Genomic DNA, 13,103 nt, shown 5'->3' on the forward strand with positions numbered 1-13,103 from the left:
GTGGCACCTCAGGCCTGCTTTCCAGGGAGTTGGGGTGGGGAAGAAAACAAAAGACTGAAGGTTAAACATGAAATACAATGTCTCTACTACTAGGGATGCAATGGTGGATCTTTGACTTTGTCAACTAGAATAAGTCAAGATTCTAATTTTCAAAAACAGGTATTTAAATTTCTTACCATAACTTAGGCTTGAAAAAACCTGCATTAAGTAGCTACCAAATTATGAAGTCAAATTAATGTACATGTAAAGGATGTCGATACTTAATATGGTAAAAAGGTACCTTTTAAAATATTTGTTTCTGAAAATGGAAAATAATTTATACACGCATACATCTTTATGTATTATGTACATTTACATATATATGTATAAATATATCATATGCATATATATTTAAAATATATGTGTAACTATCCATTTATTTGTGTGTATATATATATCAAGACTAAAAGAATATTCTACATGTCTGTGGTTTATAAGGGATACACAACAAAATCATCTTGATATCTTTTTCAGAATATCTTGGTTGGACCCTAAACCAAACTTGAGCAGAACATCAGATGTGAAGATCTGCTTGTGTTTTGTAAAGGTTATGGTGATTCCAGAGATTTAGAGTAGGAAAAAATTTCACTGCTCTTATGGTGGTTTCTAAATCTTTTAAAACCTATGCTCCTTTTTGGTAAACATAAGCACTTCACACTATATTTTAAAACATTTTAAATGGATTAAATATAAATATCATGGCTAAAAAAGAAATTAAAGCAACGGTCAGTTTAGAATACACTTTTCCAAACTATGTAGGCTCCCCGACCCCAGTGGGGTCCTCTCCTATAGCTGAACCATCCTGATCCACACATGCTTGGGTGACAAGAAGTAAAAATTAGAACTGGCTGGTATTCACAAATAGTGATAAACACAAAAGTGACTGACTGTGGTATATACTACTTCCCATCTGAGATTTTGTGGTTGCCCTACTCGATGTTGTAAAAACTGTAAAAATAAAACTGTATTAATGTTTAGATTTCTTGACCAAAGCAAGGCCATTTACACAGTTCTTGTTTTTAATCAGTTACACAGCGGTATAATTTACATACAGTAAAACCTATTAATTTTAAGTGTAAATTGGATGAGTTTGGATAAGTGTTTAGAGTTGGGTAACCACCACTACAATCATGACAGAACAATTCCACAACCCCGAGTGCTCCTCATTTCCCTTTGCTGTCAGTTCCCTATTCCTATGCCAGCAAACCAGCACAGTACTCCTTGTCTGGCTTAGGGAAGGTAAACTTCAATCCATCCACCTAGTGTCTAAGAGCTTCCACGCATCCACATTCAGTAAATTTCATACCATAAAAGACTTTCTACAAATTGAAAGAAATTTATAGAATATAAAACCTTTAAACAAAACAACAGTCTCTAAAGGAACTGATATTTCTGACTTTGCTAGGGATTGCAAAAGACTCTCACTCCCATAGATGGATATTAAAAACTTACAATGGGGAAAAACACTCCTTTAGTTCTTACTTCAGGTGCAACTCAGACCAAGCAATACTGCCTTCTAAGTATAAAAATCTAATTTAAAACTGCTTTTTAAAAACTTACTTGCTCTATTCGGTGTCTTGTCTGTAGATAAGGGTCGTATCTAGCACGGATAGCTCGCATGGAGGTTGGCTAAGAAAAAAAGGGGAAAAGATCCTGTTATGCCCACACTGAATTAAAAACAAAAAGTATTTTCAAAGGGTGTATTAAAAGTAAAATTCCCTTGTGCTCCTTTCTCAGTCTTCAAAATAATGTCCTGACTAGCATCTGGCTAGTCTCCACCCGCACTGTCATGAGTATGTGAACAGCAGGCAGTCTTCTTAGATCATATTTATCTTTGTATAAACACTTATGGAAACAACACAAGCTGTTGTTATAATACTCAGACGTAGATGTGCCTACATATTCAGAAAGAGTTATTTGGTAAAATAACCTTTAAACAAGGTCATTAAATACAACATAGTTTCTAATGGCTTAACAAAAAAGCCTTTATGCTTTTACACAATGGAATATTCTACAGACACGAAACAACATAGATATATGTTCTCTAAAATACACTGTTAAATGAGAAGGGCAAGGTGCAAGGTTTTGATACAGTAGCTTATGTGTAAAAAAGTAGGGTAAAGAATAGCTATGTGCTTATATATCCATATAATATCTTTGAAGGATGTAGAGGAAAGAGAATACTGATTGTCTGTTGGGGGGAGGCTGTAGCAGAAAGTGATGGCTAAGGGACAAGAATGGCAGGAACCAATTCCTTCTGTATTTTCAGAAATCTGAACTATGAAAAACAGATAAAAAAATTTAAAAACATAGGTAAGAAAAAGTCACATAGCTGGCTGCTGACCTCTCTCAGAGGTTGACTGCTTCAAAGGCCTGCTCACTGGTCTCCTGCTTTCACTCTTGCCCCCACTCTAATCCTTTCCTCTCATCAAATGATCTTTTAAAAAACTATACTGGATTATATCATTCCTTTAAATCTTCATGGCTTCTCATGATACCCGTAATAAACCGCTATGACACCTGTCTCTCCAATCGTATTCTTCCCTTTACCCTCTATGCTCCAGAGCACCTCACCATCACTCCGAACATGGCTCCTTGTTCTAGCTAGTCTCTCTGCCAGAACTGTTCTTTGCTGATATTCTTGAAAGGCTCCTTCCTGTCATTCAGGACTTGGTTAAAACATCACCTCCTCGGAGAATTCCTTCCTAACCACCATAGCTAAAGTACCCACCTAGCTACACCTTATGATTTTACTTCTCTGCTTAGAAGTTACTAGTACCTGGACTTTTTTTTTCTTTTTTATTGTCTATCTCCCATTATTAGGATGTAAATTCCACAAGACAAGAGACACTGTCCATTTTTCCACTGCTGCACACACAAGCAGTACAATGTAGTGGTAAGGAGCACAGAATTCAAAAACTGGCTCTGTCACTTATTAGCAGTGAGTCTTTGAGCCAGCTGTTTTGGGCTCTAGGCCTCAGTTTCTTTATCCATAAAGCCAGGATAGTAACAGTGTCTACCTTCAAAATGCTGCCGGTAAGGTTTAAAGTTGTAAAATACTTATGTTTGACACATGTTAATAATAAATGCTTCTGTAAGTATTCCTCTGGTGACTAGAAAAATATATATAGACACTCATCAAATATTTGGTGAATGAACAACTTTTGTAATCAGGAAAAAATAATAATTCTAAGAAAGCTAGTACTTGTAAAAGCACACTACAGGCAGAGTACAATGCAACATTTCCCAGGACAAACTCAGATTACCTCATATCCAGTATAAGACTGGGTCGAATATTCAAAGTCTGAATCAGGTCCACCAGGGCAGTATCTGCCAATACAACAGAAGAATGAAGATGTCAGATACAAAGGTAGTTCTAGCAGCAACACCCTTATTAATGGAATTAAAATACACACACACAACTTATCAAAATCATCATACTTACACACATATATTTCCTGTAAAACTGATGTGTGGACATCTGTGGGGTTTGCACATCACAGCCACAACAGCAATCTACAAAAGAAAGATCAATGAAAGAGCTATTATGAAATAACTGATAGAAAATCCTGGAGAGAGGCTATCTCTCAGGAAAAGGGAGAGAAATGCAATCAGAGTGGCACATGGGGGCTTCAAAGGTGTTGTGAATGCTGTATTCTGAAGCCGAGCAGTGGGTACAAGGGTGATCTATTTTCAATGTTATTTAAAAATAACACTCATCTCTTTAAAATATACACATGCACTGTATATACTAGTTTGTATTATACTTTACAATAAATAAAGTAAAAAATGAGAAATACTTTTTAAAGTCACAGTGATTCTTATTCTCTGATTTGTTTTACTAAAAGAGCCTAGGAGAAAAAAAACTATGCGATTCTATACAATTATATCTAAGCCCAACCTTTGTAACTCAAACTCCTCATGGACACACTAGATCCAAATATTTAGAGCAGAGACAACTGAACTAGGAGCTAGACTTCACAACTGTGTGCAAAATATTCTCAGAGGGGTCTTTCAGAGCCCAAGTTGGGGGAGGACAGTATCTGCTTGAGAAAGGAGGGAATGGTGGAAACAGAAGATTTACATATAGGAGTAGTTACTCAAATAAAGGCACACACTAAGGTGGATGCAAGCCAGGTTTCTTACTGTCAGAGAAGGAAGTTATAAATATGCAAAGGGAGAGAACTAGAATGAATTCTGTGGACTGGATGGAATTCAAAGTACTACTGTGAATTCATAGTTTTCAACAGATTGATATACAAATAAATATAGATGCAAATGTGAATGTACATACATATGTATGTATACATAAATATTTCCTAGCTTGGTCCACTAAGAGGCCTGGAAGCAGCAACACCCTAATAGCAGTGAGCATATCTAGCACTCAGATCTTGGTCTCTAAATAACTTTCTCCACTAAAAGAAACCAGGATGCCTGAGAGAAATGGCTGATTCCAGGGCTGGGGCAAAGAAAGTACAAGATGAGCCTGGAACATTTCATTATGATAGAAAGCTAGAAACTGCTCAAAAATGATGGGGTGTTTTAAAAAAAGGCACAGAAACAAGAAAGGGCTCCCACTGGTCAAACATGGGATACTTTGTGCATAAAAATAAATAATGATTATAACCTACCAGATAAGAAACCATGAATCCATTCATACAAATAAATGAATAAATAAACTGGAAGTCTGATAAGGAACGGGAGGATATTTACATAATTTCAAAATACTTCACAACACAAAACTTCACAATTACAAAGTGGAAAAGATTAACTTTACAGAGAAGGAAGCCTGGTAGACAACACCTTCATCATAATGAACAACATCAGTGACAAGACAAAATGAAATTATGCACCACCTGATGGGATACAGTAAGAATACAGAATCACTTCTGTAATGTTCCTGCCAAAGACACATGACCTGAATCTAATTATGAAGAAGCATCTGATTAAACCAAATTGAGGAACATGCTACAGAATAACTTGCCTGAAATCTTCAAGCATTAAGGTAATGAAATCAAAGTGAAACAGCAGTGTCCAGACTAAAGAGCCATGACAATTAAATGCAACATGTAATTCTGAACTGGGTCCTATAGGTCATTATTGAAATAGCTGGTGAGACTTGAATGAGATCTGAGGACTAGATATCAGTAATGTATCAGTGTCAAATTCCTGATTTTGATGGCTGTATTGTGGTGATGTAAGAAAATGTCTTTGCTTGTAGGAAATATGAACTAAAGTATTCACAACTTACTCTTCAATAGTTGAGGGAAAAATGTTCTTTGTACTGGACTTTTGACTTTTCTGTAAGTTTGTGATTATTCTGCATAATAAAAATTATTAAAATTTAACTTAAATCATTAAATAATGATCTAGAGAAATTCCAAAATATGTGAATTTTCAGATTGGAATTAAAAACTAAGTTTCAAACAATGTTTTTATTTAAAACGAGACACAATCATATATACCACTGATGAGGCCAATCTAATTTGACAATGTTTTATTGAGGGCCTACTAGACAGGCCAGGTTCTGAGCAAAACAGAGCAGGTGGGGCCCGAGACTACAAAAATATTAACACACTGCCTCTGTCCTCTAAAATCGTAGTACCTAGCAAGCTGCCTCCAATCATACAGAAAGAGGCTACTTCAAAACCACATGTATGCAGAAAATAGTAGGAATGCTCAAAGAAGGGAAATAACTAGCCCTGACCAGGAGAGTCAGGAAAACCTTCCTGAGGGGCTAACAACCATGCTGAGTAAGAGTCAACTGAGCTAACAAGGTAGAGGGCCAGGGAAGCAACAGGCACTAGTTTCCACACATTTAAGCAGAACAACTCTTCTTTCAAGTAACATTTTACTCAGAACCCCAACTTATAAAAGAGGTGAAAAGCAACAGCCCTGGGTGAAGTAGAGATGGGATCTGCTCCCATGGCTTCCCAATACTATTCTCCATAGTAGCTCCTAAAAAAACTTCTGAGGAACCCTGTATTTTTGTTGAATACAGTTCAAAAGTTACTGATAAAGTAGAAAAAGCAGTGACTCTGGAGCCAGCCAAAGAGGTGTAGGTTTGAATCTTTCCTCTGCCCCTTACTGTGCATTTCTAGCATGGTGGCTGGTATGTAACAGGTGGGCAACATATGGTAGCTATTGTTGTAATTTATAGTGACAATACTAAGAATAACCACCACCATGGTGTCCTAAGCAAAAAACAAACAAAAAAATCTCAAATACAAACAAAGTCAAAATGGATGACTGGCCTAAATGTAAAATGCAAAACTATAAACTTCTAGAAGATTACTAGGTGGCCTTCAGTTTTGCCATGAGTTTGTTTTTCTTTAAAAAAATATGTCTTTATTAATTTCAGAGAGAGAGAGGAAGAGAGAAGGGGGGAGGGGGGAGGGAAGGAGGGAGGGGGGGAGAGAGAGAGAGAGAGAGAAACATCAATGATGAGAAAGAGTCACTGATTGGCTGCTTCCTGCATGCCCCTGACTGGCGATTGAGCCCTGACCGTGTATCCAACCGCGATCCCCTGGATCCTAGGTCCATGCTCAACTTCTGAGCCACACCGGCTGGGCTGCCACGAGTTTTTACATACAACATCAAAAGCACAACCCATGAAAGAAAAACTGGTAAGATGAACTACATTAAAACTTGAAAATTCTGCTCTGAGGAAGATACTATTAAGAGAATGAAAAGTCAAGCCACAGAAGAAAACATCTGTAAAACATCTCTCTGATAAAAGACATGTATTTTATTATTATTTTTAAAAAATATATCTTCATTGATTTCAGAGAGAGGAAAGGAGAGGGAGAGAGAGATAGAAACATCAATGATGAGAGAGTCATTGATCAAGCCTGCAACCGGGCATGTGTCCTGACCGGGAATCGAACCTTGATGGCCTGGATCCTAGGTCGATGCTCAACTGCTGAGCCACGCCCGGCCGGGCTAAAAGACATGTATCTTAAATATACAAAGAACTCTTACACCTTCACAATAAAACAAATAATCCAATTAGGAAGAGGGCCAAAGATCTGAACAGACACCCCAACAAAGACATACAGATAGCAAATAAGTATATGAAAAGATATCCAACACCATATGGCACTCAGGAATTGCAAATAGAAACAACAGTGAGGCACCACTACACACCTATTAGAATGGCCAAAATCCAGAACACTGACTGCTGGCAGGCATGTGGATCAACAGGAAGTCTCATTCACTGTTGATGCAAATGCAAATGGTGCAGCCACTTCAGAGGAAAGTTTGACAGTTTCTTACAAAGCTAAACATAGTTTTACCATGTGACCCAGCAATTATGTTCCTAGGTATTTGCCCAAATGAATTGAAAACTTAGGAGTACACAAAAACCTTCACACAAATGTTTAGAGTAGCTTTATTCACAATTGCCAAAATTGGAAGCAACTGAGATGCCCTTCAATAGGTGAACAGATAAACTGTTGCACATTCAGACAGTGAAATATTATTCAGCACAAAAAACAAATGAACTATCAAGCCACTAAAAAGATGTACCCTACATGCACATTGCTAAATGAAAGAAGCCAATTTGAAAAGGCTATATACTGTTTGATTCCAACTACATGACATTCTGGAAAAGGCAAAGGTATGTAGACAGTAAATAGATCAGTGGCTGCCAGAGGTCTGGAACAGAGGAAAGGAAAAATAGTGGAGTTTTAAGGCAGCAAAATTATTCTAGATGATATTGTTAATTGTGGATACATGACATTATGCATTTAGTAAAACCCATGGAATGTACAACACTATGAGTGACCCTAATGTAAAAACTATAACCCTCAGTTAATAATAATGTAGCAATACTGGTTCATTAATTATAACAAATGCATCAAACCAATTCCAGATATTAATAATAGGGCAATCTGGGGGAGAAGAGAAAGAAAGTATATGAAAACTGTGTACTTTCTGCTCAATTTTTCTATAAACCGAAGACTGCTGTATAAAAAAAATAAAAACAAAGCACTACCAGAGTAACAACAGGAATAAAAGCATGGAGGTTAGGATGCAGAGCAGATAAAGAAGGACAATCAGCTGTGTACCTCTGATATTTTTAATAGGGCACTCTGGTGACACTGTAGAACATAGATTTGGTGCAGGCAAGACAGAGTAGATGGGTTATGAAATGACTGAAATAATCTAAACAAGAAATAATAAAGGCCCAAACATTCCTACCAGTGGTGTAGGAATGGATGACGCATTTCACATCTTTTGGAAACTGAGTGAATGGGAGTGCTGGGAACTAAAATGGACAAGAGAGATGAATGAGCACTTCTGAGGTTAGTTTGGGTTATGTTACACTTGAGGGTCTACATGCAGTCAAAGGAGAGATGTCTAACAGGCAATCTGACATGAGCTTGAAGCTTGGGGAGAAGTCAGACCAGGAGTCAGCAAATGTCAATACTTAATGTGAATGAATGAGATCACCAAAGAAAGCACATACATTACTAAACACTACGGGCCCAGGACCACAGAAACATCAATTTTCAGAGGCAAGCAGAGTAAGAGTAGACCTCAAAGAAAGAAATGATCAGAGGCAAGGGGAGCAGAGAGAATGGTGTCATAAAGCCAAGTATATCAGGTTGAAAGGTTGCTCAATCTTTGTCTTCCATAGTGTCAAGTTCACACATAATGGCAAAAACCAAAAATTCAAGATTTATCTATAAGGCATACTGTTTAGGGATATGGAAGTAAATGCCAAGAAATCAGCTAAGAGTTCAAAGTGATTGCCCTTGGGGGAAAGAGGAGGAGGTGAAGTTTAAAAATATTGGTTTTTCTTAAAGAACCTTTACCTAGGTACCAACAAAACAAAAACACTTGAATACAAAGGAGAAGAGACCAGGATTGGTGGTACATTGTGTGTGAAAGTTCTGGGGTTTAATTAGCCACAAATGTAATATAATCCAGGAGATACAACTACCAAACAAGTCAACACAAGCTGCAATTACTAAAAATATAATATCCTCATTCAAATAACAGACTGAACTTCTGAGATCACATCAGGAACACAAAATTCAATTCTGGGTACCATATTTTAAGGGAGTTCAAATCCTATCTCACACACCCATCCTTTTTATCCTAGAACCCCTACCCTAATTCAGGCTCTTAACACTTCACACCTAAGCCAAACCAAGAGTATCCTAACTAGTTTTTTTGTCTCCAAACTACCCTGCATCTTATATCCAAAGTAATTTTCTGAAAATCTATTTTGTTCATATCATTCCTTTTCTCAAGAATCTCTGGCAGTTTCCTACTGTACCGTTTCTTTGTAAGGAATTTAAGATCTTTTACAAGCTGATCCCAAACTAATTTTTTAATCCAATGTCTTGAAGCTTTCTCAAAGGAATTATCAATTCCAGTCAGTCTGGTATATTCACTGTTGCCTGCACACACCACACTTCTATCATCTCTATCTCTGTGCCTCAGTTCCCTATGTCCTTGCTCCCATTACTGTTCAAGCCTGCTCATCTCTGCTTGTATGAGCATCATTTATGTCAAGCAAGCTCCACACTTCCTATTTCGCTTTCCTTAGTCTCTTTTACTGCAAGGATGTCTCCGTACTCTGGACTCCCATTGCACTCCCTATTGTGTCAATCATTTCACAGTGACCATATATAGAATGACTATACCATTAACTACCTTTTAAAAGTATCTTTTATAAATATCAATTATTTTGAAAGCCACCAGTATAATACGACCAAAAATATCCATCATATTGTGAAAATCACCAAGCCTCAATTTATAGTTTTTTTTAAAAAGACATCTTTATTGATTTCAAAAAGAGGAAGGGAGAGAAACAGAAACATCAATGATGAGTCATTGATGGGCTGCCTCCTGCACACCCCCTACTGGGGATGGAGCCCAAAGCCCAGGCATGTGCCATGAACGGGAATCGAACTGTCATCTCCTGGATGCTCAACCGCTGAGCCATGCCGGATGGGCCTCAATCTATACTTTTAAAGACACCAAAACATCATTTACTCTTTTAAGCACAATGAATTCTTTCCTTCTCTAGGCCCTCCTAGCATTCTGCACATGTCTCTACTCCAGCATGTATCACAATATACAGATTATATTAGTCTCAATTTCCCCACCTTTACCTCACTACCTGTGTGAGGCAGGGATTTCTGGCAGAACAGATACACAATCAATATTACATGAATTGAAATACTCACCCCACTGGCAGTTCTGATGGGTTTTGCCTTTAACTTGGGGACCAAGACCTTTCGATACTGAGGTGGGACTGCGGCAATGATATCCACCAAACGAGGCTGTGCTGAAAGGCCGTATTTGGCAGCAGTCTTGGTTTTCAACCTGAAAGTAAAGCATCTAGCATTTATCAAGATCACAGTATTTCAAGGATAAGCTATCAAAAGATGACCTATCAATAACATCAACTCCTGTCACTCCCCTATCCTTTCACCAGACAACAATAGTGGCTTTAACACCTGTGAATATCAGGGGTCCAGGACAGTGACACCATGTAGGTCTCATTCAAAATGGTGCTCCAGCTTCAAAGGATGCTACCCTTTTCTCAGCCTCAGCACTACAGCATTTAGAATCCAATTAATTCTGTTGTGGGGAACTGTTCAGCACACTGTGGGGCGTTTAGCAGCATCATTAGCCTCTATTCACTAGCATTCTTCTTCCTGCTATAACAACCAAAAATAATGTCTGCAGACATTGACAAATGTCCACAGAGATGGGGGGTGGGGTGGGGATCACACCTGGTCACAAACCACTGTCTTAGGACAAACAAACAAAAAACAAAAGAAAGCTACACAACAGTATTTTATAACTTTTTCTAATACAAAATATTGTATACATAAAAAGAGTACATAAAACATATAACATACTTTAACAAGTATAAAGCAACCACTTATGTACCACACTCCAAGAAACAGAATATGATTAGAACTTCAGAATACTGATTATAACCCTACCCTCACCCCCGGAAGTAACTTTCTCCCAACTAATAATTCCTTATTTTTCTCTATAATTTAACCAACTTTTCTTTTCCTGGCTGTTAGTCAAACCCTAACAGCCATCTTAACTTCTTACTTTTAACCCATCTAAAAATATTGCAAGATATTTGCATCATTTTCTACATGTTATCCGAGTACGTGATGTGTACAGACTACCTAAGTACTTGGTATGTCAGGAGATATAAGGCATAGTCATTTCATGACCTATGTTTGCATGTTTGCAGATAGGCATGAACAAAAACAGGCATGATAAAATACACACACAACAACTGCTTCTAGCATTCAAGAGAGTAACTCAATGTGTGCTGGGGAGATACTCATAGAAAATGGGTGCAGAAAAAACAGGCTTCCAACATGCAGTGAAAACATGGAGATGACATTGAGAGCAAATAGGACGGCTTATGTAAAGATGCAAAAACCAACAAACACATATTTTAAGAAATATGGGTAGACCAACTTGACAGAAAGCAAAAAACTGTCAATGTAAAGGTGCAGAAGTTTCAAAAGCTGGAAAAGTGAATTGAAGCCAGACTGAGAGGCCTTACACAATGGGCTAAGGAATGTGCATTTAATTCCATAAGCACTGGGGACATGCCGAAGTTCCTGCACAGGGGAACGATATGATAAAAGATGAGAGTAAGTAAAACTAATCCAGCAAGAGATTAAAAGGGATGGAAAGCATACATTATTGCAGTAGTCTAGACTTAAGTTTAAAAAGACATGGAATAGGGAGTTGGAAGAAGAAATGGAAGTAAGAATCATAATGAAGACACAGTAAGCAAATTTCAGACCCTAACCCTAAGGAAAAAGAGCCAAAGATGACACTAGTTTCAAGCTTGGGGGAAGGTTAACACAACTAATCAAAGAAAACACTGAGGAGGAACTTCCATTTTAAGGAAGACGCTAGCTTTAGCTTTAGATGTCTAAATTAAAGAGAACAACAAAAATATAAAAAAAATAGAAATGTTCACTAGAAATAAAAAGAGTTGTATAATTGGTAGTATAGCCAACAAAGACAGAATAAAAACCCTATTAAAGACATGGTAGAAGAAAAGATTAAAATATGTTTTGCCCTGGCCAGGTGGCTCAGTTAGTTGGAGAGTTGTCCTGTACACCAAAAGGTGGCAGGTTCGATTCCCAGTTAGGGCATATACCTACGTTACATGTTCAGTCCCCAGTTGGCAAGTGTGCAAGAGGCAACCAATCGATGTTTCTCTCTCACATTGATGTTTTTCCTCTCTCCCTCTCTCTCTCCTCTCCTTCCTCTAAAATCAACAAACATATCCTCAGGTGAGGATCATAAAAAAATCAATCAATCAATATAATATAATATGATATAATATACTGTCTTCATAGTAAAGAAAGGATAGTTACTTATTTATTCCTTTAGCAAATGTTTATTAAATAAGCATAATGTTCCAAGGAAGAGGTAAGACATTACAGTATCTCAAATAACAGAGAAAAGGGTCTTACAAAAGCTCATGCGCATGGTGATTAGATCATTGCCAACCTGGAGGTGGAGAGACAACTAACTCTTTTATTAGAGCAGATCTACATAGTGAATATACAGTGAAAATACAGATGCAGAGATGAAAAACCACTCTTATTTGAGGTTGCAGCAAAGTTGAAGCTGAACATAGCTGTGGGGAGGAAGTGAATGAACATGTCAAGGGGGTTCTAAAGTAGGGAAGTGTTGGATTAGGTCAAGGGTTCCAAGGGGAGGTTTTCCTGGGAGAGAACTACTGCTCCTCTGAGGTAGCAGGGAAGAGGAGGATGTGAAGTGATGTAGTGGGAAAGGCAAGAACAGGAGCTCTGGAGACAGATGACGTGATTCCACATCCCAGCTCTGCCAATCACAGCTATTTACTCTTGGACAAATTATTTAACCTTTCTGTCTCAGATCACCCATCTGTTAAATGACAATAATATGAGTACCTAACTCATACAGTTTTTGAAAGGATCAACTGAGCTAGTATATACACTGCACTACTAACACTGACTGGGATATATATAGTAAGCGTCCATTACATGTTAGAAGATATAGTATTACTA

General features: G+C 37.6%; 1 protein-coding gene across 1 annotated transcript in view; it reads right to left on the reverse strand.

Moving 5' to 3' along the window:
- ELP3 (elongator acetyltransferase complex subunit 3) overlaps positions 1–13,103 on the reverse strand; it is a 75,335-nt gene that overhangs the window by 58,859 nt on the left and 3,373 nt on the right. The window contains exons 3-6 of the mRNA XM_081137330.1: positions 10,242–10,380; positions 3,485–3,555; positions 3,306–3,369; positions 1,600–1,668 (exon numbers count right to left, since the gene is read on the reverse strand). Of these exons, the coding sequence (XP_080993456.1) occupies positions 1,600–1,668; positions 3,306–3,369; positions 3,485–3,555; positions 10,242–10,380 (343 nt within the window). The remainder of the gene's footprint in view (positions 1–1,599; positions 1,669–3,305; positions 3,370–3,484; positions 3,556–10,241; positions 10,381–13,103) is intronic.

The sequence above is a fragment of the Miniopterus schreibersii genome (genome assembly GCF_964146895.1).
Source record: "Miniopterus schreibersii genome assembly, chromosome: 4".
Classification (NCBI taxonomy): Eukaryota; Metazoa; Chordata; class Mammalia; order Chiroptera; family Miniopteridae; genus Miniopterus; species Miniopterus schreibersii.